We start from the raw sequence: 20,198 nt of genomic DNA, 5'->3' as shown, positions 1-20,198 counted from the left end.
GTGAGAACGAAATCTGAACCAACAGGGAACGACCACAAGAGCGGAGGATTATGAGCTGAAAGTGACAGATTTTTAGCTTAGGAGAAAACTGAAATCTGAGCAATTTCTTTTCTGCAGTAACTCGAAAGAGGTTGCTTTTGACTGTTTCCAGCTGCGAAAATCTCAACCCAGCAGGAGGAAATGTTATTAAAAACTCTTCCTAATAGATGAGGTATGCGCTGAGTCGTGTGACTCTTGTTTACAAGCCCCGTATCACTCGCAAATTGTGCAATCTGACTCCAAATAAACCAAACCTTTTTTTTAAAAAAAAAAAAAAGAAAAGAATCAGCAACGGTTAATAAACAAAGACAGAAAGTTTAGAGTGTTTTCATGTGACTGATTGTGCAACACAGCAAGCACGGCAGCCAATCCAGGGAAGAACTGAAAACACAACCTGCTAGTTCGGGCTATTTTTTTATGGTTCTGGACAGGTTGTGTGTTTTTTTTTTTTTTTTCCAAGAAATGACAACATGCTAAAAGCATCACGAGGAATAACAACAACAACCACTTCTCCTCTTTAAAGGCAGTTCATCATATCTACTTGGAACTACAAAATAATTTGTTCAACAGATCTCAAGTAAATATTTTTCTCAATTCAAAAATGTATAAACTTGCCAAAAAGAGTACAGAGTACAGATTTGTGTCTGTATTCCAGTGGAAACCATGTAGGTTTTCCTGAAGGCCTGAATCCCTTCTCCCTTTGAGAGGTGAAAAACAATTCAAGTGACCCCCAGAGACCTCTCCAAAGCCTGTTGTTATTCACTTCATAAAAACATGGATGAAAGGCATGCCTGGATGTGAAAGAGGTCTGACAGATGGAAAGAAGGTGGGTGCGGACAGAGAGGTGAGCTGGGTTAGTGGGTGAAGTTCATGATCAACATCATACGGATCGTGCTGACGACAGACATCTGGACACGAGTGGATCGAAACCTAAAGATAGCCTAGACCCGAGCATGCGTTTGATCACTTCTGCATGGATGCCGACTCCGTCTCCTTAGTTCAGGTCTGGACATCTGTAGACAGAGTGTGGTATTAATAGCATCAGTCCACGTATGCATCCTAGCTGATCTCAGTGGCTGACTGATGGCATTTTAGTTTTCATATTACCAATAAAACCAATAAAAATGTCATTTATATAGCGCCAAATCCTAATGCTAACTAGCGCATCTGTTAAGGGCTAAATAGAGATTAAGTCCTTTTGATATGGAGCCATGTCATCAAGTTTACTGCAGCAAAAAATGCCAATGGGAGCAAAAGGCTAATGACCATCACTAATCATAGTGGTCTGTAGTATAATGTAGTGTCTCATAAAAGGAAACTATTACAAGAATAAAAAGCTAGAGAAAACTTGGGGAGGAAATGTAGGCTACTGTAATAGACAGCTGTTAAGTAAGGAAGTGAAACAGACAGGAGAGATAAACACCCACTCACACTTTTAGATGCCCACAAAATATGCAGTATAGAAACGATACACTGATTAATTGGTCAAGAACCTACTTTATTAGTCTGAGTTTCAGAAGAGTTTCAAAACCTCACTAAGTTTTTACACTCTGCTGAGAATCATACATAAACACACATGGCAAGGCCAGGGTAGGCGCTACATAGCTTTGATCAGCCGAGGCTGCAGAAGCAGACAGCGCAGAGGAGTGATGATGGGATCAAATAAGGAGGTAATGATCAAAGACAGAAAAGAGAGAGAAAAATAAACAGATGGGCAGGCAGGAGCTGTGGTGAGGTTTCACAGAAACTAGCAAATAGGTCAAAAAGAGCCAGCCTGGCACTAAAAGCTGCAGAAGTGGAGTAAAAGAGAGAGTCTGGAGCTGAAGTGTTTAGATTTGAAAGAACTTGAAAGTTTACAAGTGCTAAGATCAGATCAGAACAACAAACAAAGATCCAAATGAATCTAATCAGTGGGAAGTTGTGGGGATGTAATGCCACCACATCTGCTTTACAGTCCTTCCACCTTCGACTGAAGTTTCAGCATCGGAGCCATCACTCCAGGTTTCCTAAATCTTTCTCCAAGGACGCAAATCAACTTCTCTCTGCTACCGTACCACAGCCAGCACAAATATTACCTCTTGTGTTAAATAAAGGAATTTGTAAACAATTATAGAAATACAAGAAGTACCCTAAAAAAGTCAAGAAAGAAAGCGTGAGAAGAGAACCTCTGGTATTAGCTGACAAGGTCTCGCCTGCCTACTTTGTGTGTTTAAAGTCTTTACCACCATCCACTCAACCTTGTATTCTGTGGCCCAGTGTACTTTTCTTCCCATAAAGACTTAGGTTAGAGAGGTTTGTGGATTGTTGATGTTGGAGCATAGTTGGGCTCTAAAAGGAGAACACAGCTAGCTGATGAGAAGCAATTCTGGCCCCTTCTTGGGTTACACCGAAAACTTGTGTGACCGTCATGTGGTCAAAGTTCGAGCAGGCCAACCTCAGTTGTCTTAGTTTTCAGAGCCCTTCATTGCCCCTTTGAACACTGACAGAAACACTTCTTTTTAATGCCCTGTGATCCTGAACTTTAAAATGCAGCTCATTTTTTCTATTGTACTGTTAATCAGCTTCATGAACCTCAACAAGCACAGATCCCTGATTTGAATCTCATCTAAACTTGGACTACAATAATTTGAAAGTCATTATACCAGAACTGATTCATTTTTGGACACTTCAGAGCAAATTTTAAACAAACTATTGACGTGGTATCAATTTACATGCAGATGTGGAACAGTGTTAGCTTTTATTACGTTTTTCTTCTTGAGGCAGTACTTTCTATCTGTGTCTACCAAGAATTTGCTTTAGTTTTCACTGCTCTGTTCTAATTTACGATAGAACTAAGACGTATTTATGAAGGGTTTACCACTGAATATGCTGCCACAGTGAGAGAGCCTCTTTTATTTTGGTAAGCTCTACTGGGATCGAGAACGGAGGAATCTGGCCTCGGATGGGGATCATAAACAGCTAATGTACAGCAGGCGTCTTATGGTCTGTGCACATATACATGCGAATATATTTATGTGGTCTAAGATGCACATGGACGGCACTGAAGTATGAGCACTTTTGCTTGAAAGGGTGATGAAAGGGGATCTGCATAACTAAATGAAATCATGAAGTTTTAAAGAAGAGAGACTTACTTTCCAACTTCATCGATAACAGGAGCTGGACACAATAAGAATGTGTCTTCTACATCAGCTGGCTTTTCATCTACAAGAAAAAAGAACTGAGCTATGTGGCATATATGTAGCACGTACAGACAACATACACGAGTGAAAAGTGAATTTTGTTTCTTTGTGAGGGTTTCTACTTTTTCCTCATAGAAACTGCATACTAATAACACATGCATCTGTCACAGTTCAGCTTGATTTATATTAAGGAAACAAAGCATAGGTGTACTCACTGATGGTGATGGTGTCATTGATTTTGAAGCTGCAGAGCACCTGGTCGATGTTTCTTGCATGGAGAAACCCATTCCCTTTCACCACCACTTGAAAAGACTCTGGTTACACAAGGTAATTTTACATTTTAGACACTTGGCAGACAGTCTTTGCTAAGAAAAATCTGACACTTTATTACTTTATCCTAAACAAAGCTCACTTTCCTGTTTAATGTGGCACAGTTGCACACCAGCATGGTGTGATGTCTCTCTAATAATGTAGTATTATTTCAGAAAAGCCAAGAAGCCTCCAGCTCAGCTCAGCTCAGCTTATCAGTCTCACACAGGTCGTTCTATTTAAGCCTCTCCACAGTTGCTGCGCGTCTGCAAGCTGCCTTGCAACCCACCCTTATTGCAGCTCCTGCTTTTCTTGCTGTTTCTGACTAAATCAGTGCCACATCTCCTGTTATTAATGTCCTCCCTGGCTTGCACTTATGCACCTTTGCAAATACAAGGGTTTTCTCCATCTTATCCATGTCATAAGGTGGATGAGAAAATAACAATATCTTGACTGTAGTGGACCTGAGTGAAACTGAGCTTATTTTTCCACCATTGTCATGGAGAGAAAATAGCATGGGCCTTAGTCTCCTTACATTGCTTTAAAATACAATAAAAATGAATAATATAAAATAAATAGAACTAATGTCTCTGCTGGACCTTAAATAGTTACAATGTTGCCTGTCAAAAATTGAAACTACTGTTATATATCAGCCATATACGTATATAATAAGGTTAAATCTGTGAGGCAGCTTGCTCTAGCAGCAGGCCATGGTATAATATTCAGTGTGAAGTTAAATAAGTTCCCTCTTTATGGGTGAAAGTAATTCATTGCTTCATAAAAGGCTAAGGCAGATGTGAAAAACAGTCAAAGTCCTTCTGCTATTGCCAGAAACTTTTAATCCAACCCTGCTTTTATCTGTTCATTTGTGGCTTTTAATGTCCATTTATTGTTGCTTTAACTGTCATAATCTTTCTCTTGGCAGGAGAGTAAAGAATGTTGTCTACTTTACATCATATCTGCAGGAAATCTCACCCCTGCCCCCCGTCTCACGGTCCCTCCTTTTAATGAGACTCTGTAATATTATTCCCTCCGTGTTACCCTGTCCCAGCAGATTTCCTGTAAGTGACCTGGATGGCCATATATGGTCATTTCTTTCAGTCTGGGATTGTCATAATTCAAAGAAGCCGAGACCAGGCACCCACTAATGAAAATGACACAGTGGAAGGAGCAATGGTTTGCTGGCATATGTGTCGATGACTCAGGAGGGACCGAGTTCAAGCTGTAATTGTGAATGTGTGAGTTTTATAGCTCCTCACCTCCTGCACAAACACTGGAAGGCTCAGCTGCCAAAATTTCAATGCAGGATTTCTTGATGATCTGGGGGAGAAAAGACAGCAGTGATTTTTCCACATTTATTTTGATACTAGCCTTGTTCATGAGCCAAGAGCTCAATTAATATGTTTTGAGTATATTTGGGAGTCATCTGATGTAAAATAATCCTTAATAATACTTATCAGTGTGTGTCTAAAAAACAAGTTTGGGTTAAACCTCTTCCCAGAATACTCAAAACTCTCACTGCTTTGCAAATACAGCTGAATACTTTCATGTTTTGATTTCCTTGTTATTTTAGTACAATGAGTTTTTCTCCCTGGTGATATTATTATTGAGTCTCTAATTTCTGTCTTTTCTTGATGACTGATTTGTTCTGAGTTTGAGTTTTGCGATCATGTGTCGTGGTTAATGTCTTGATTTTTATCTATGACAGTTGCAGTTCCCACCCTTTGTCTCATTTCTCTGTTTTTGTGTTGGTTCCTCTTTGTTCCCCTGTCTGAGATCTTGCTAAGTGTAAGTATTCGTGTCAGCACTAGTGCTCTTTTAGTTATTTCCTGTTATTTCCTGCTTTGAAAGATCTTATGTCTTGATTACCTCCATCAGCCTCTAGTTCCCCATTCTGTTTCCAATCCCCAGTTAGTCATGTGCATAGAAATAATCCTGTTTTATTTTTGTCACATGGTTTGTAATGCTTGCGATTCTTTCCCCTCTTTGCAACCCTTTGAGATCTTCAGTTCTCTTTATGGATTTGTTTTACATCGATATACCTTTTATCCTACTTTGTTGGACCTACTTTGTTTTGTTGGATCCTCCGAGTTCTGAATCCTGCCTTTTATGACTCTGACTCTACGCTCTGCACATCTCATTGTGACAACTTTATCATAAATTATCAAAGTGAAGGGACTAGTGTAACTTACTTTCCGATGGTTATGTTCTCCAATCTTAATACTTTTGCATCAGAGATGTTTAAAGCATTAATAAAAGCAAGACTTAAAAATGATCGATCCTTTAAATAGGAAGTGAAAATCTTTTAAAAGAAATTCCAGCCTTAGATATTTTTCACTGTTTTTTTCTTTTTTATATACTCTGCGTAATAAAACAGTGAGACACATGATGCATTCCATTAAGGTCAAGGAAAAATGATTTGGTAATTACATAAGATAATTATGAGCTTGTTAGCTACAACAGATTAAATGTTCAAATGACAATCATTTCAGCTGGAAATGATCTGGTCACTGGCTAACGACTATGAGCTTACCTTTGTTTATTATTCGCCGAAAGGACGACTGCAGCTGAGAATATTAGGCTTTAGAAAATTGTGATTTAGCTGAGTATATTGAGATTTCTCATGTGATGTCATTGCCTAAAATTGGATGTGATACAGCCACAGATTTCAAGGGAAAATGACATTTTCCCAGACTGATTGGCAGCCGTTCCTGGAGGTTGCTGGCTGTTGGTGGGTGAGAAAGAAGAGGGTAATAAACCAAAAATATCCTAGTGACAGCTTTGCCTGTAGATTCACGTCTGTCTGCAAACACTTCCAACTACTAGCTGAGTGGTATTAAACAGAAATGGAGGTTTGCCTCAGAGCTTCAGCCAACATGTTTCAAAAGAAACAACTTTCACAATGAAGGTCTCCAATTCTGGTTTGTATTGCAGTTCTTACATTTTCACTTCAGCTCAGAGAGCAGCTGGCCAGTGTTTGTAGACAAGTCCATCACTTCCATGCAAACCACGGGAGACCGCAACAATATCCTAGCGACCAAAGCAATCACAAAGAATGTTTCTGCCGACCAGCTGAGGAACACACATTTTTCCCAACTGACAGGTAGGTTGCTAGGGAAAAATGGGGGTCACTGATCAGTCAACAAGACCATGTGCCAGGAGCTTTATCAGTCATTTTTCCAGTGACTGCCATCAACCTCAACTAACCACTCTCCACCAGTTGATGAATACTAATTTCACCCCCATGACCGGTGGTTGCCAGATGTTCGTGAACAAGTCTCAAACCTGCGCGACTGGTCCTTGATTCACTTGATCCTACACTGTCACCGTGATTGTCACAGATCCAAAACTGAAAAAGCAAACTATTGCTCAGTGAGCTGATAAAAAGCTTTTTTTTCACCATGCTAGCTGTAGGAGAGAACGCAAGTTGAAGTAGCTTACCCTGCTTGAACTGAACTCTGTGTGTGTTTCAGCCAGTATACACAAAGAGTTACAGTTCTGCGTGTTGCATGACAGAATACTGAGCAGAGAGTTGAAACCTAGACAAGTCAGAGCTCCTTTTAAAAGCTTAAAATTAGTTGTATTAACTGGTCTGAGAGAAAATAAAATCTAAAATCTTAAAGAGATATTCAGTCATTATGAAATTGTACAATAGTGTTTTCAAAAGTCAGGTTTTGCTTTCAAATAAACAACTGTTTAAAATGACATTGCAGTGAAAAGGGATCTTGTGTTGAATATGTAAATACAGATGTCTGAACGGAGCCTGTATGGGCTAGTTTCTCTGCAAGGAAAAGTGTTTATTTACCGAATCAATGACACCCCGCAGGGCGTGGAAGCCTCCCAACACAGGAAACACATGTTCAATGGTGTCTGCAATGGTGGCCAGCTACAGTGGGAAAGAAGTTCAGACAGAGGTATACAAACAGAAGAGAACAGAGGAAGGATTAACAAACTAAATAATCAAAGGAGGCTAAATAAACTTCAACAATGAAAGATGAGGCCATGACAGGGGGAAAGCTGCCTCAAATGCACTCATACTCATTTGAAGCAATTTCAGATGTTTTAGAGGTAAAGAACTGTACAGTAAGAGAACACTTGAAGATATCATAGTTAAAAATCACTGGAGTTGGTTCACAGGGAAAATGATGGGTTAGCCAATTTGTAAGATTTCTTCTTTTCCAGAATAATGAGCACATGTGGTAGAGCACATGTCCTGTGGAGAATTTTTGCTTTTTTCCCTAATCAAATGTCTTATATTTTGGGAATTAAAGGGAATAAACTTCCATATACTGCACAAATTTGTTACATCTGAATTACCTGTGTCTCGTTGAAGTCTTTGACACCAACACAGTACACAATAGCTCCCAGAGATCTGGCTTCATTCGCCTGTTTGAACAACAAAGGCAAAAAGTTGAGCAAACTCCAGAAAACTGTCAGTCATGAAGCTAATGAGAGCAATTCTGCTTCCAGTTTAGCCCTGTTACTGAGCTCTAACCAGAGTCCTCTGGAAAATCAGTGTTAGTGTGAATTTGTTACCTGATGTTGTGCATCTCTAAGCTGATGCTCATGTAGCTCTCCATCAGTCAGAGCAATAATCACGCTGGCAGTACCTGCAAATCATATACGCCTGTGTTGTAACTTCACCATGTGCTCCATTGTTGTCCAAAAAATGAGATAATTATGTTTATTAATGCTTACCAAAGTTCTCTTTCCTTATCTGCTGATTTGCCTTTAAATAAAGTCACAGCACATTTCAGATTTAAACAGGTAATAGAAGGAGCCTTGAGTAGCTCTGTTCTTAACAGACTGATTTTGCAGTGTAAAAATGTTACACATTACAGCACACACTCACAAGCTGTAATCCGAGGTGCATGAAGGTATCTCCACCGGGAACCTCTCTGTTCAGTGCGTTCAAACCCTTCGTGATGTCGACTCTGCAGAAAGTAACAAAGCAAAATTGGATTCCTGTCCTACCTGTGCATTTCTGGAAGCTAACCTACGGTACTGATTAAACTTTTTTGGTTATGGAAATACAGTATATAAAGCAAATACAGGGTTTGTACAGTTCTAATGAGCTTGAAAGTCAGTATTTGGTATGACCACCATTATTCTTCAACACAAACTCAACTCTTATATTCAAACTTTCTTATAATTTCTTTAAGTATTCAGGAATAGTTCTCCAGGGTCATTCAATAATGCTGAAGTTTGGGCTCTGTGGAGGCCAATCCATGACTGACAGTGTTTCATTGTGTATTTTTCTATCCAGTTATGCTTTTACTCCATTGGCAGTGCATTTGGGATCATTGTCAAGCCAAAGAATGAAGGTGCTGCCAGTCAGATGCTTTCCTGATACTGCATGGTGGACTGAACTCTGAAACTACTTTTCTGCATTCATAATTCCATCAGTTTTTACAAGATTCCTACCACTGACTGAAATACAGCCCCAAACCATGACAGATCATTCACCATATTTTATAGATGGCTCTAGATGCTCATTGTTATACTTCTCAGCTGACCTCCTTCATATATATGTAGGGTGATTATTTGCACCAAAAATTTGAAATTTCATCATTCCACAAAGACCTGTTGCCACTAATTTTCAGTCCAGTTCTTGTATACTTTGGCATACCTCAGCATTTGTATGTATGTAGAGCAATGTGATTCCCAGCAATTATTTAACTTCCCAGCAATCCCAGCTGAATCACCTTGGCATATCTCTGCAGAGTATGCCAAGGTGATTCAGCTAATTGGTGGGTATCCCACTCTTGGTGCAAAAATACTATTTTATATACTATTTATCCACTAAACTATGTTATCTTTGCCAATTTCTTGTAGATTCAACTAAGGAAATGAGAACAAATAATAAGATGCTAATAACAAAGTGCCTATAGATACAGCTTAAAAGTTATGTGTAGACACAAAACTGATTCAGAACTTTTTCTCAAAAATACTTTTAAAACACAACAAGACACTTGCACACCAAGCCAAAGGAAATAGTGCTCTGGGGATTCTCAGAGCACCAGTATTTTGCATCAGTTGCTGCTTACATTTTTGCTTATTAATTACTGACTCACTTGGGACTTCCTAGCACTCCTGTTTTCAGCTTTGTCTTTATTAGTTTAATTTACTAATATTAGCTTCTGGGGGATCCCATCTTGCTTACATGTATTCAATATTTGCATTTAAGAATTTTTTTAACTGCATTAAAATCGTTGCTTCTTATGTGTTGTGTTCCTTTGAGCTGTGAATTTATTGACAATGACATATTTGGGGGCTTGACCTGGATTTTGACCTATTGCACCCAACGAGTGAAACGTACCTCTAATTGATGCAAAATTTTGAACTTTTTGGCTTATTATTCATGAAGGACACAAAACACATTTATAATGTAGTCACATGTTTAACTAAGCAAAATATCTGAATACTTTCACTACTTAAGGATTATTCTATTCTATTCTATTCTAAGCTATAGCCACTTCTGTTTGAAATGAAACTTGTTTACACAATAACAATTATCAGTGCTCTCATTCTCATTCTTGTCTCTTATTCAACAAATGTTATTCTGTGACAGTTCCACAGTGACATGGGCCAATTTTCAGTTTTATCTGCATTGATTCTGATGCATTAAGTTTACTGTCGCATGAGATCACTTCATGCTACAAAAGTTTGCACACGAAAACACTCAGCTAATGTTAGCTGTGTCTAAATACTGACATTAAAAGGTTGTATTCATTGTAAGGTTATATAAGAAAAATTAATTCACCTGTTTTCCGTCAGTTTCAAAATGATGGACGCTCTTGAGGAAAATGTTATGAAAGACATCCTCAGCATAGGACTATAAAAGGTAAAAAGAAAGAGCAAATAAAGCATCACACATATTATTAACGGTTCACCCAAAAGAATGACCAGGAAGTAAAGATATTAGTATTCGTCCACTAAGGACAACAGCCTGTGTGAGCAATACAAACATTTCTATGTCATCTGAGATTGATCAGAAACAGTTATTCTAAGTAATAACAATAAAACACAAACAATATAACAATTTTTCTAGAAAACATAAAATAACTCTTCGTATTCATGACTTTTCTTTCTTCTCTTTTCTTCAACAGATATCTTACTGGAGACAAACGACTTAACTGATTCACTCCAGCAATCTGTGTTTCTAGCTTGAGATCGATTATTTGTTTAGAGCACACAAAGAAGCCATATGACATGAAGTTGTTCCAGTGTGCAGGATTTGAACCATTTGTTGCGTGACAGTGACATTAATGTTGATATTGAGGCTGCATTGCTGAATCTTCAGCTGTGGAAAAGTTCTGTTTACTGGTGAAAGGAATTAGACACACTTGAACTATTTGAAGCAAGAATGTGTGTTGCTTGTTTGAGACAGTAAGTTAGGACAGATTTGGATTGTTTAAAACTTTTTGCATAGTTGTTAAAAAACTACAGCTTTGAGGAGGAGCTGTTCTTTGCTATGACTAGGCCACAAAGCTCCAGGTGTTGTGGCCTTCAAATTGTGTGGGGGAAAAGCCTTTCAGTCTGGCTGAAAGCTGGCTATTTATTGAAACTTCTTGCTTTTAAATATATGCCATATTTTAAGAATGATATTTCAATTTTGAAATTATAGATGCAATATCTGCATCTTAGAGAGATGAGAGAGATCTTAGAGACATTTGGAGGAAAAGAACTTTAAACTAAAGACAGTCCATCAAACCAAGCCAGCTCACATACATAAAGACATTTTTGCCTGTAGTCACTGACACAACTACTGGAGACTGAGTGAATCATCAGCCCGGATACTGAGTGACTTAGCATATGGCAAGCTGTAGCTGTAAGGACAGATTTTTTCACTTTACCAGAGTGACTACTCTGTAAAATGTGCTTAACTCTTCAGTAATTTATATCTCTGGGCTCCAGGAAGTCGAATACGAGGCAACATGCTGTTTGGAGACTGACAATGTTGGTTCCAAATGTTGATCTTGCACTATACGGTGTATATCACCTATATTATCCCATTTATCTATGCAAATCTGTTGGCTTAATTGTGTCTGTTCACACACGCTCATTAAGTGTCTCTTACCTTTTAAATTTTTCTGCTAAGTTCTTCACAAACTCATAGATTTCATTCCAGTGATCCTTCACACTGCCAGATCTAGAAAACGGATGGCATTTTAAAAAAAGGTTATATCAAGAAAAATGTGAGAAATATGACTCTGCTTGATATCATAGTAAGTGACTGTAGCAGTTCAAATAAAAATAAGAAAATTAAAACATAAAACATAACTTCATAAGTTATCTACTGTATCAGTTAGACTCTAACCTTCATATGCTAGAGTACTCATACAAGAGGATAAGAGCTTCGCTAGCCAAAAATGACAGGGGGTCTAGTCATTAGCTCCACAACATGAAGAACAAGCTGTATATATGCCAGGCAAAACACAACTGAACTGCTCACCCTGTTAGCAGTGCCTTTACTGTGTGTCATTTACTTGCAATAAAAGTACTGTTTTAATTTATTTAATTAAAGTAATTTGACTTTCATTCCTGAGCTGCCAAACATAACAAGCATCCTATCATACTCATTAGCAAGAAATAGTTAATCTAATACGCCATTTGTTAGTGATCCTCAGAGGGACAAATGTAAAACTTAATTTTGTTATGAATATGGATTATTTTGTAACAAAAATATGTGTGGTAATAGTCATTTGCGGCAGGAACGGGAGTATGATTTAGCAAACTCCTGTATCATTAACGTGGCCCTTGAGGATGAGGAAACAGACCGTGGTCTCCCTAGATGATCCTCCATAAAAGTGAACTATCATAAAATGATACCCTGTGGAGCTGCCTTCATTTCCTCTAGCCAGACACCATGTGTGCTGTGGGGCGATTTTATTAAGAGCGATGATTAGGGGAGAGAGTTTTGGGCATAAAGTAACCAGTCAGTAGCTAGGGAAGAAGCCAGAGAGATAACACCTTGTAAATGAGCCAAATGATGGTGGTAAAATTGGAAGAGGATGAAGCAGGAATTATTCAGTGTTATTTTCAGTACTGATATGAGTACGTTTTGTTTGTTTGTTTCAATCTTAATTCAACTTATTCACCTGCATTCATCCATGCAGTTCTCTAAGAAAGAGACGAAACACAAAGGCATGTCATATGCTTAAAGTGGAAGTTCATATCCTTGTGATGGGAGAAAATGGGAAACAGACTAAACATCCACTCTGTTATCCTACTTTCTAGCTGAATGAGTTCCTTGCACACTAACGGTCCATATAGCTGTCTGAGACCTCTAGACACAACAAGGTGAATCAACCATTTCTTGCAAACAGGTTTCTCATGCTTTAAGCTGATAATTGTTATGTGTTTTTGTATTTGTATTACATGGATAGCTAAACTTGCAGGAACCAACTTAGCCTTTCTTATAGGAGTTGGGTGTTTTGGAAAACAGCACCAGTTGCATGGCCTGGCTTGAAATGGAAATGAATTGTGACTAATGTTATTTTCCTGCAATAGCATGTCAAAGAGGTTTTAACCCCTGGTGTTTTTGTATTATTGCTTGGAAGCAGAGGGGTAATTATTGAATTTGGCCCAGATTTGGGGGAGGATAGAGCCAGGGAATACCAGGGAGTTTCCCATCATGCCTTAGTCATTCAAGACTTTTTATCGTGCCAAACCAGACTCTAAGCCTTCATTAAATGCTTTGTTAGATGTATTTGTTTCATATAATTTTTGTTTAAAGTAGGAAATAATACTTCCACTGCTCATTTAATATATCCAAGAGGTCAGTACAGCTGCCCACGAATAATGTCTGACTTACAAAGCTCAAGACTTATTTTACAGCTACTGCACAGAAATTTCAAATATTGTCAGCATGGTTTATCAGAACTTCTTTGACTCATACAAAAACCTTATCAAGAGCAAATGCTAAAAAACCAAACCAATTGATTGCTCAAATGAAGCCAAAACGCCTCTGCACTATTATATCTATGTATTATGTAACTCTTAGTGGTTTTACCCTTTAATTCAGAATGGTTACAAACGCCGGTCAACTGGGAAAAAAGCCTCTTCTAAGCGTTTTCTCTTTGTTTTTGCAGTTCTGATGACATGACTTGCTCCCCCCACATCAAGGCTTACATTCCTGGGAGGCTGACTGAGCAGAGAAAGAGGACAAGACCTACAAGCTAAACAAAATTCTCCCAAAATAAGAAGAAAAAAAAGGTCTGAGGTAGACTGTAGCATTTAGTTCAATAAAAAGTGCAGCGCAAACAGAAAGAGTCCCACATACACATGCAGACGGGTTCAAACCTGAAGGAAAGGCAGCAGCCAGTTTCTTGTGCAAATTGTTCCATTATAGCAACAGAGGAGGGGAGAAAGAATAAAAAGTCTGGTGAAATTTGCAGCTAATACTTGTGACGAAGTGTGGGGATCATTCTTGAGTATTTACTTAACACGAGGGTGAATCTGAGGACATCCACGTTTAGTTTTTAGCTGCTTATCTGTGCTTCTGGACCACTGCGGCTCATGTTTGCCTTGGAGCAGTTGTGATTGTCTGAGGTGGCTACAGTCTTGGGATTGAGGCCTAGCTTGCAGTTTCACTCACCTGTCCAAACAGTGCTGGGAGAGGAAGTGGTCCTTTTCATTCTCTGATTCTTGATGACACCATTTTATACGGTGTCTTATTCCCACCACAATCCCTTGATCTAATTTTAATGACCTGAGCTGAACGTCGAAGTTTAGCAGTGTGCGGTCTGGACTCAGAAAGCAAAAGTTCAGAAAGGTGAGGGCCGGCCACAGATTGCCGACTAAGTGATGAAGCCCAACGGTGGTGTGAAGTTGTGTCATAGCAACTTGTCATAGCCGAGTGACAGCGTTTTCTCTGTACTAATGAGATGAAAACCACGTGTCTTGTTGTAAGCCATCTGAGAGCCGAGAAACAAAGAAGCAAAAGAAAAGGAAGGACAGAGCAAGGGAAAGATGAAGAGCTTTATCAGTCAATTCAACTGTGGGAGTGAGATAATGGGAAAAACCTGTTGGCTCATATCGAACTGCAAGAAAACATGCCAGTGGTTCAGTGATTTAGTTCAACTCCAAGGCCAAGTTTCTGACCTGCTTTGGTCTGTCTGAGCCAGCATGGCCACTAGAAGACCGAAGCAGCAAGTAAATAGTCTGTTTAGTCACTGTGCAGTTCTCTGTTTTACAGAGACTGGAGATCTGTGTTGCTAAATAGCTAGTTTTCAGTTGTTTTGCCAGATTTAAGACCACTCCTGGAAAAACACTGTAATCCATTAAAAAAAAGAGTAAGCACGCTTAGCTTAACATGAAAAATACTGTGGCAGCCAATTACAGAACACTGTATAATTTGACATTAAAAGAACATTGAATGTACTAATCTGATGAACATATTGCAGATAAATCAGATGGAGGAAAGGTGTTTAATGTAGGTTTTGTGTAGGTTTATAATGAAAATACAGCTAAAAGGCCTCTGGCGTTTCACAGTGGCTTTTGCAGCTTTGCTCTCAAGTCCAGCAATGGTTGCTTTTACGTTGTCCTGTAGGGAACCTGTAGGGGTTTTCTTGAATTGTTTGTCTAATAATTTTAGATGCAAGGACAGGAAATGAAGAAGAAGAATGTCGGGTAAGAGACACATTTAAGCTCTTTGTCCAAACTAAAGTGAGATCTCAGGGAGCAGCGCTTCAGACACGCTAGAATGAAGCATTCAAACATCCAAATTACTTGTGGTGCAATTCCATCTGATTTTCAGTAGAAGAAAACTCAATTTCCCTGTTAATACAGAAGATCAAATGTGACAATATCTATTTAGATAATATCTATTTTTCTAATGTTTTAAAACGTATAGTTTCAGGTTAGATTGCTGAATTTACAATCGGTCGGTCCTGCTTTCTTTTGTCTCTGCAGCTGAGTCACATTATAGGTGCTACATTCAGGTTTTCAACAGTCTGAGTTTACATTCAGCCCTTAGACCAAGCTATTGTGCATTATACAGTATTGAGAACATCTTATCTTCTGCAACATTATGCACATGTATGATTATTTGTAGCAACCTTGAGTTTCCAAAATTGCTAAAAGCACAAAGGGAGGTACTATGCATCATTACTAGTCACTGATGCTAAACACACTGTGACTTGTGGGTTGAAGTCCCCCATGGCTTTGAGTAGCCCTGAAGAATAAAAATATCTTTAATCATTCTCAGTAATGTCTTTTTCTGCTGACTGGGTAGATTTCGCAGTGAGTGGACCTGCAGAAAATTACTCAGAGACTGTGTGTATATCTTGAAAGCACAAAGTTCAGCAGGAGGGGAGGGGCAGAAGAAAGACAAGAAGAAAAACATTGTAGAGGAGACAGAACAAGCAGGGTAGGGCATCAACAGAACAAAGAACTTGAAGCGTTCAAGCGTTCACTGGCTTTCTTTTTATTTCCATCCACTGAACAGTCTTGACACACGCATGATTTTTTACTTTTCAGTCATCTCTTTGTAAGAGATACTTGCCATTTCAGTTTAGAGTGATAGACTGCTAATATTTGCTAATTAGTATAATGAGCTGAAAAGCTCAGAGCTTTCAATGGTTAAGTGGGATAAATGACACACTGCAACACGATTAGCATTATGTAAGAAAATACCAGTTTAAAGCTGCTTTGGAAAATATTTCAGGTGTTCACCAAACCCAGATAATTAACACACAGCTCTGCACTTTATTAAGTTTATTAAGTGTTGTAGCATCTCTCAGCTCACCTCTCTGGGTGTATGGCTATTTTGCTTCACTGCTCTCATCAGCCATGTGAAGAAAGCAATAAGCCTGATGTAAAATACCTATATAGCACCAGCTGACACACAAATTTAGTGACGGGTTTGACGATTAACTTTGGAGCTGGTGGAAACTGAAACAGACCTTAACAGCTATTTGACCATTAACATACATGATCTAGAAAAGGCTTTCATTTCCTAACAACAAATTAAATTAAGGGAAAAAGGTTAAAATTATTTTATTGTTGCATCAATTGGTTGCTCTATTACCTCCAGTTGGCTAAGTAATAATAAAATTGCTCAACGTTGCAGTCACACTGGAGAAAACAGTGATTGCCGACCACAGTGTGACCAAAATTGTTAAGACCATGCGCAATAAACTTGCAATCTCGTCTTCTATCAGTTTGCTAATGAATGGGGTCGAGTACGGAATTGTTTGTGATAATACTGTGAAATTGGAGAAAACCACAAATCTGTTCCTGTCTGTTGCAAATATGTTGCGATCTGCTTCGACAGAAATTCAAATTAAACAGAACATTCACATTAACTATTTACACTCAAATTCCAAGAAGTAACTCTAAAACACAAATTCCATTGCAAACATTGACGCAGCTACTGAAGTATTCTGGATACAACCAGCTGGAATGGGAAGTACAGCTGTGTGGTGGTTAGCATCGTTGCCTCACGGCAAGAAGGTCCTGAATTTAAAACCAGAATGGGACTTTTCTGTGTGGAGTTTGCATATTTTCACTGTCTAGTGTGGGTTCTCTGGCTTACTCCCATAGTTGTTGGCAATCTCTCCATGTTTAGAAATTAATTGGCAATTATATAAACCTCCAATCTGCTTGAGTGTGGTTGCAGTCAGTCTGATATGAACCGTGATTAATTTGTAAATAGGTTGCCTCCTATCAGCTGGTCTGTGCCTAGTGATGGAAAGTGGTCGCCCCGAGGTTGAAAGTGTTGCACACATGCATCTCTGGGCAACCAGCTGGCTGCTGCAACAACTTGCAATCAGTTGCCAAATGCAAAAAATAGACAAATAAAAATTAAATGCAATCACCAGGGGGCAGCATGCATGTGGGAAAAAGCTCCCTACACCTTAAAGCTTAGTGGTGCGACGTTCTTCTCGTGGTTCAAAGTGTTGAAGATGAAAAAACAATCCCCCCAAAAAACAAACAACAAAAAAACTCCACTAAGGAGTCCATCTACCATTCCAACTGGGCCTACCCACACCACCCCAGCCTGCAGCCAATGATGCCGCACCAACTTAACTGAGTGGGAACAAGGATTTGTTTGTTTGAAACCACTAACCTACTTTTACAGCCACTGCAGAAGTCAGAGTCTTTACTGCGTGATTGCTGAGCTAATGCTGCGTGTCTATTCCAAAACCGAGAGGAATCGTTAGGTTTGATACTAAGTAACAAGCTGATGAATATTATGTATTCTTCAAAGCATGCTCTTCTTTCTGCATCAAATATTAGAGCTAGAATGAGATACAGTATACCTACTTTTTATTCCCCCAGTCTTGTTTTTGCAACCCAAATTCTTGAATGACAGATAACACAATATCATGTCAACAGGCATTTGTCCTTGCTGTAAACGTCACAGCAACATTTTGTAAAAAGCCCCAGACAGCAAAACACAGAGTGGGTGTCATTCCACAGCGAGAACGTATTCAGACATTTGAAATGTATTCACAGACTGCAGCTGCACTTAAGGTTTTCCACTGACTCGTCTGGATTCCGGAAGCATGACCCAACGCCCAGCCGGAGCGCTAACTTGTGACTACATTAAAAGACAAGAGAAACATTTTGCAAAAACAACGACAAGACTTGATGAGAAAATAACAGATAAACTGGTTTTTTTTTTTTTAAACACAATTAATAAACTGAATAATGTGTTTCCCCATCTGTAGTCAATAAAAGTGATACTGTAAAATGGAAAGAGGATGTGGAAAAAAGGACTAGTACTGCATAACACTGTTGTAATGCATTTTTGCATAAATTCAATCACCGGATACTGTTGATTTACCATATTTGAATCTGCACCCACTCATCAAAAGAAATGCAAACTTCATTTCGAGGTTGAACATTAACATGTACCCTATATGTGAATTCCTTTATCTGCTATGAACACACCCAAAACCATTCCTCAGGCAATGTGTTCCATATAAAACAGCAAGCTGCGTCCCACCCGGTCTGAATCAGCAAATGCAAAAAGTATGCAAACCTGCAGCTATATAGGACTTAAAGATATGCAACATATTATCACAGAGGTTAAAAGGCTTCATGATTTTAGGAACATCATGCACAGCGCACCAAGCTAACTTAAATGATAAATTCATAACGTCCTGTTTGGAAAGTCGGGACATCATCTGTTGGCTGGTTTAGTTTAGTTTGCACGCTGTTTGTAAGCCTAAGCCTGTAGGTCAGGGCATGTTAGTATTGGTCTTGGGACCCTATCATCCTATGAGATTTATTGCTATTCAAAAGCCTAAATCTAAATCCTTTATTATTATCCAAGGCCGTTTAAGGGCTATTTGACCAAGAAGGAGAGTCCTGGAGTGCTGTGCCAGGTGGCCTGGCCTCCAGAGTCACCTGACCTAAACCCAATCGAGATGGTTTGGGATGAGATGGACCACAGAGTGAAGGCAAAAGCACCAACAAGTGCTCAGCATCTCTGGGAACTCTTGAAGACTGTTGGACAACCATTTAAGGTGACGACCTCATGAAGTTCATCAAGGGAATGCCAAGAGTTTGCAAAGAGGGTAGCTACTTTGAAGAATCTAAAATATAAAACATATTTTGGGTTATTTCACTTTTCTGTTTACTACATAATTCCATATGTGTTCAATCATAGTTTTGATGCCTTCAGTGAGAATCTGCAATGTAAATAGTCATGAAAATAAAGAAAAACCATAAAATGAGAAGATGTGCCCAAACTTTTGACTGGTAGTGTACATGCGCAGTTTACTTAGAAAATGACTGTGCCACGAACAGCCCAGGGTTGGCTGTCCACAGCCAGGGGCCCAGTATAGAGACGAACGAAGATTAATACACTGACTTCTGTGGAATTAGCACGAGTTTGATGATGCCATATCGCTGACCTTTATTTCACTAAACTTCTTCTTTTTTTTTGCTAATAGCTGATAAAAACATGTTGCGTTTTGGCAGCATGTCAGCATGCTTACAGCACAGCCTCGCAGAGCTGCTCGTACACTTCTTAGTCTTGTTTCTGTGTTAACTTGAGGACCATAAACAATACACCACAACAAAGGGATATGATGTCACATTATTAACTATGGATGGTTACTGTGCCTAAAACCCTTTTTTGATAACTTTTATTTACTAATACAATTTTTAGTTTTTGTCATCGAGTACTCTTCTTTCATAACATTTTATCTGGACACCCTTTGTTTTCTACATATGTATATTGTAAATCTTACCATCATATGTGTTGGAAGGCATCCATTTACACAACCATCTGTATTATATTATATGTAATGGCCTGTGTATTAAAACCAGAATGGGACTTTTCTGTGTGGAGTTTGCATATTTTCACTGTCTAGTGTGGGTTCTCTGGCTTACTCCCATAGTTGTTGGCAATCTCTCCATGTTTAGAAATTAATTGGCAATTATATAAACCTCCAATCTGCTTGAGTGTGGTTGCAGTCAGTCTGATATGAACCGTGATTAATTTGTAAATAGGTTGCCTCCTATCAGCTGGTCTGTGCCTAGTGATGGAAAGTGGTCGCCCCGAGGTTGAAAGTGTTGCACACATGCATCTCTGGGCAACCAGCTGGCTGCTGCAACAACTTGCAATCAGTTGCCAAATGCAAAAAATAGACAAATAAAAATTAAATGCAATCACCAGGGGGCAGCATGCATGTGGGAAAAAGCTCCCTACAC

General features: G+C 38.9%; 1 protein-coding gene across 1 annotated transcript in view; it reads right to left on the bottom strand.

Annotated features, from left to right (window-relative positions):
- antxr1c (ANTXR cell adhesion molecule 1c) overlaps positions 1 to 20,198 on the bottom strand; it is a 38,127-nt gene that overhangs the window by 14,183 nt on the left and 3,746 nt on the right. Inside the window, exons 2-11 of the mRNA XM_084938193.1 lie at positions 11,608 to 11,679; positions 10,291 to 10,362; positions 8,380 to 8,461; positions 8,226 to 8,256; positions 8,064 to 8,137; positions 7,845 to 7,913; positions 7,333 to 7,413; positions 4,787 to 4,847; positions 3,434 to 3,532; positions 3,171 to 3,240 (exon numbers count right to left, since the gene is read on the bottom strand). Of these exons, the coding sequence (XP_084794319.1) occupies positions 3,171 to 3,240; positions 3,434 to 3,532; positions 4,787 to 4,847; positions 7,333 to 7,413; positions 7,845 to 7,913; positions 8,064 to 8,137; positions 8,226 to 8,256; positions 8,380 to 8,461; positions 10,291 to 10,362; positions 11,608 to 11,679 (711 nt within the window). The remainder of the gene's footprint in view (positions 1 to 3,170; positions 3,241 to 3,433; positions 3,533 to 4,786; positions 4,848 to 7,332; positions 7,414 to 7,844; positions 7,914 to 8,063; positions 8,138 to 8,225; positions 8,257 to 8,379; positions 8,462 to 10,290; positions 10,363 to 11,607; positions 11,680 to 20,198) is intronic.

The sequence above is a fragment of the Perissodus microlepis genome, chromosome 8 (assembly GCF_051167445.1).
Source record: "Perissodus microlepis isolate ML-2025 ecotype Zambia chromosome 8, ASM5116744v1, whole genome shotgun sequence".
Classification (NCBI taxonomy): Eukaryota; Metazoa; Chordata; class Actinopteri; order Cichliformes; family Cichlidae; genus Perissodus; species Perissodus microlepis.
This window is presented reverse-complemented; position numbering and strand designations above follow the sequence as displayed.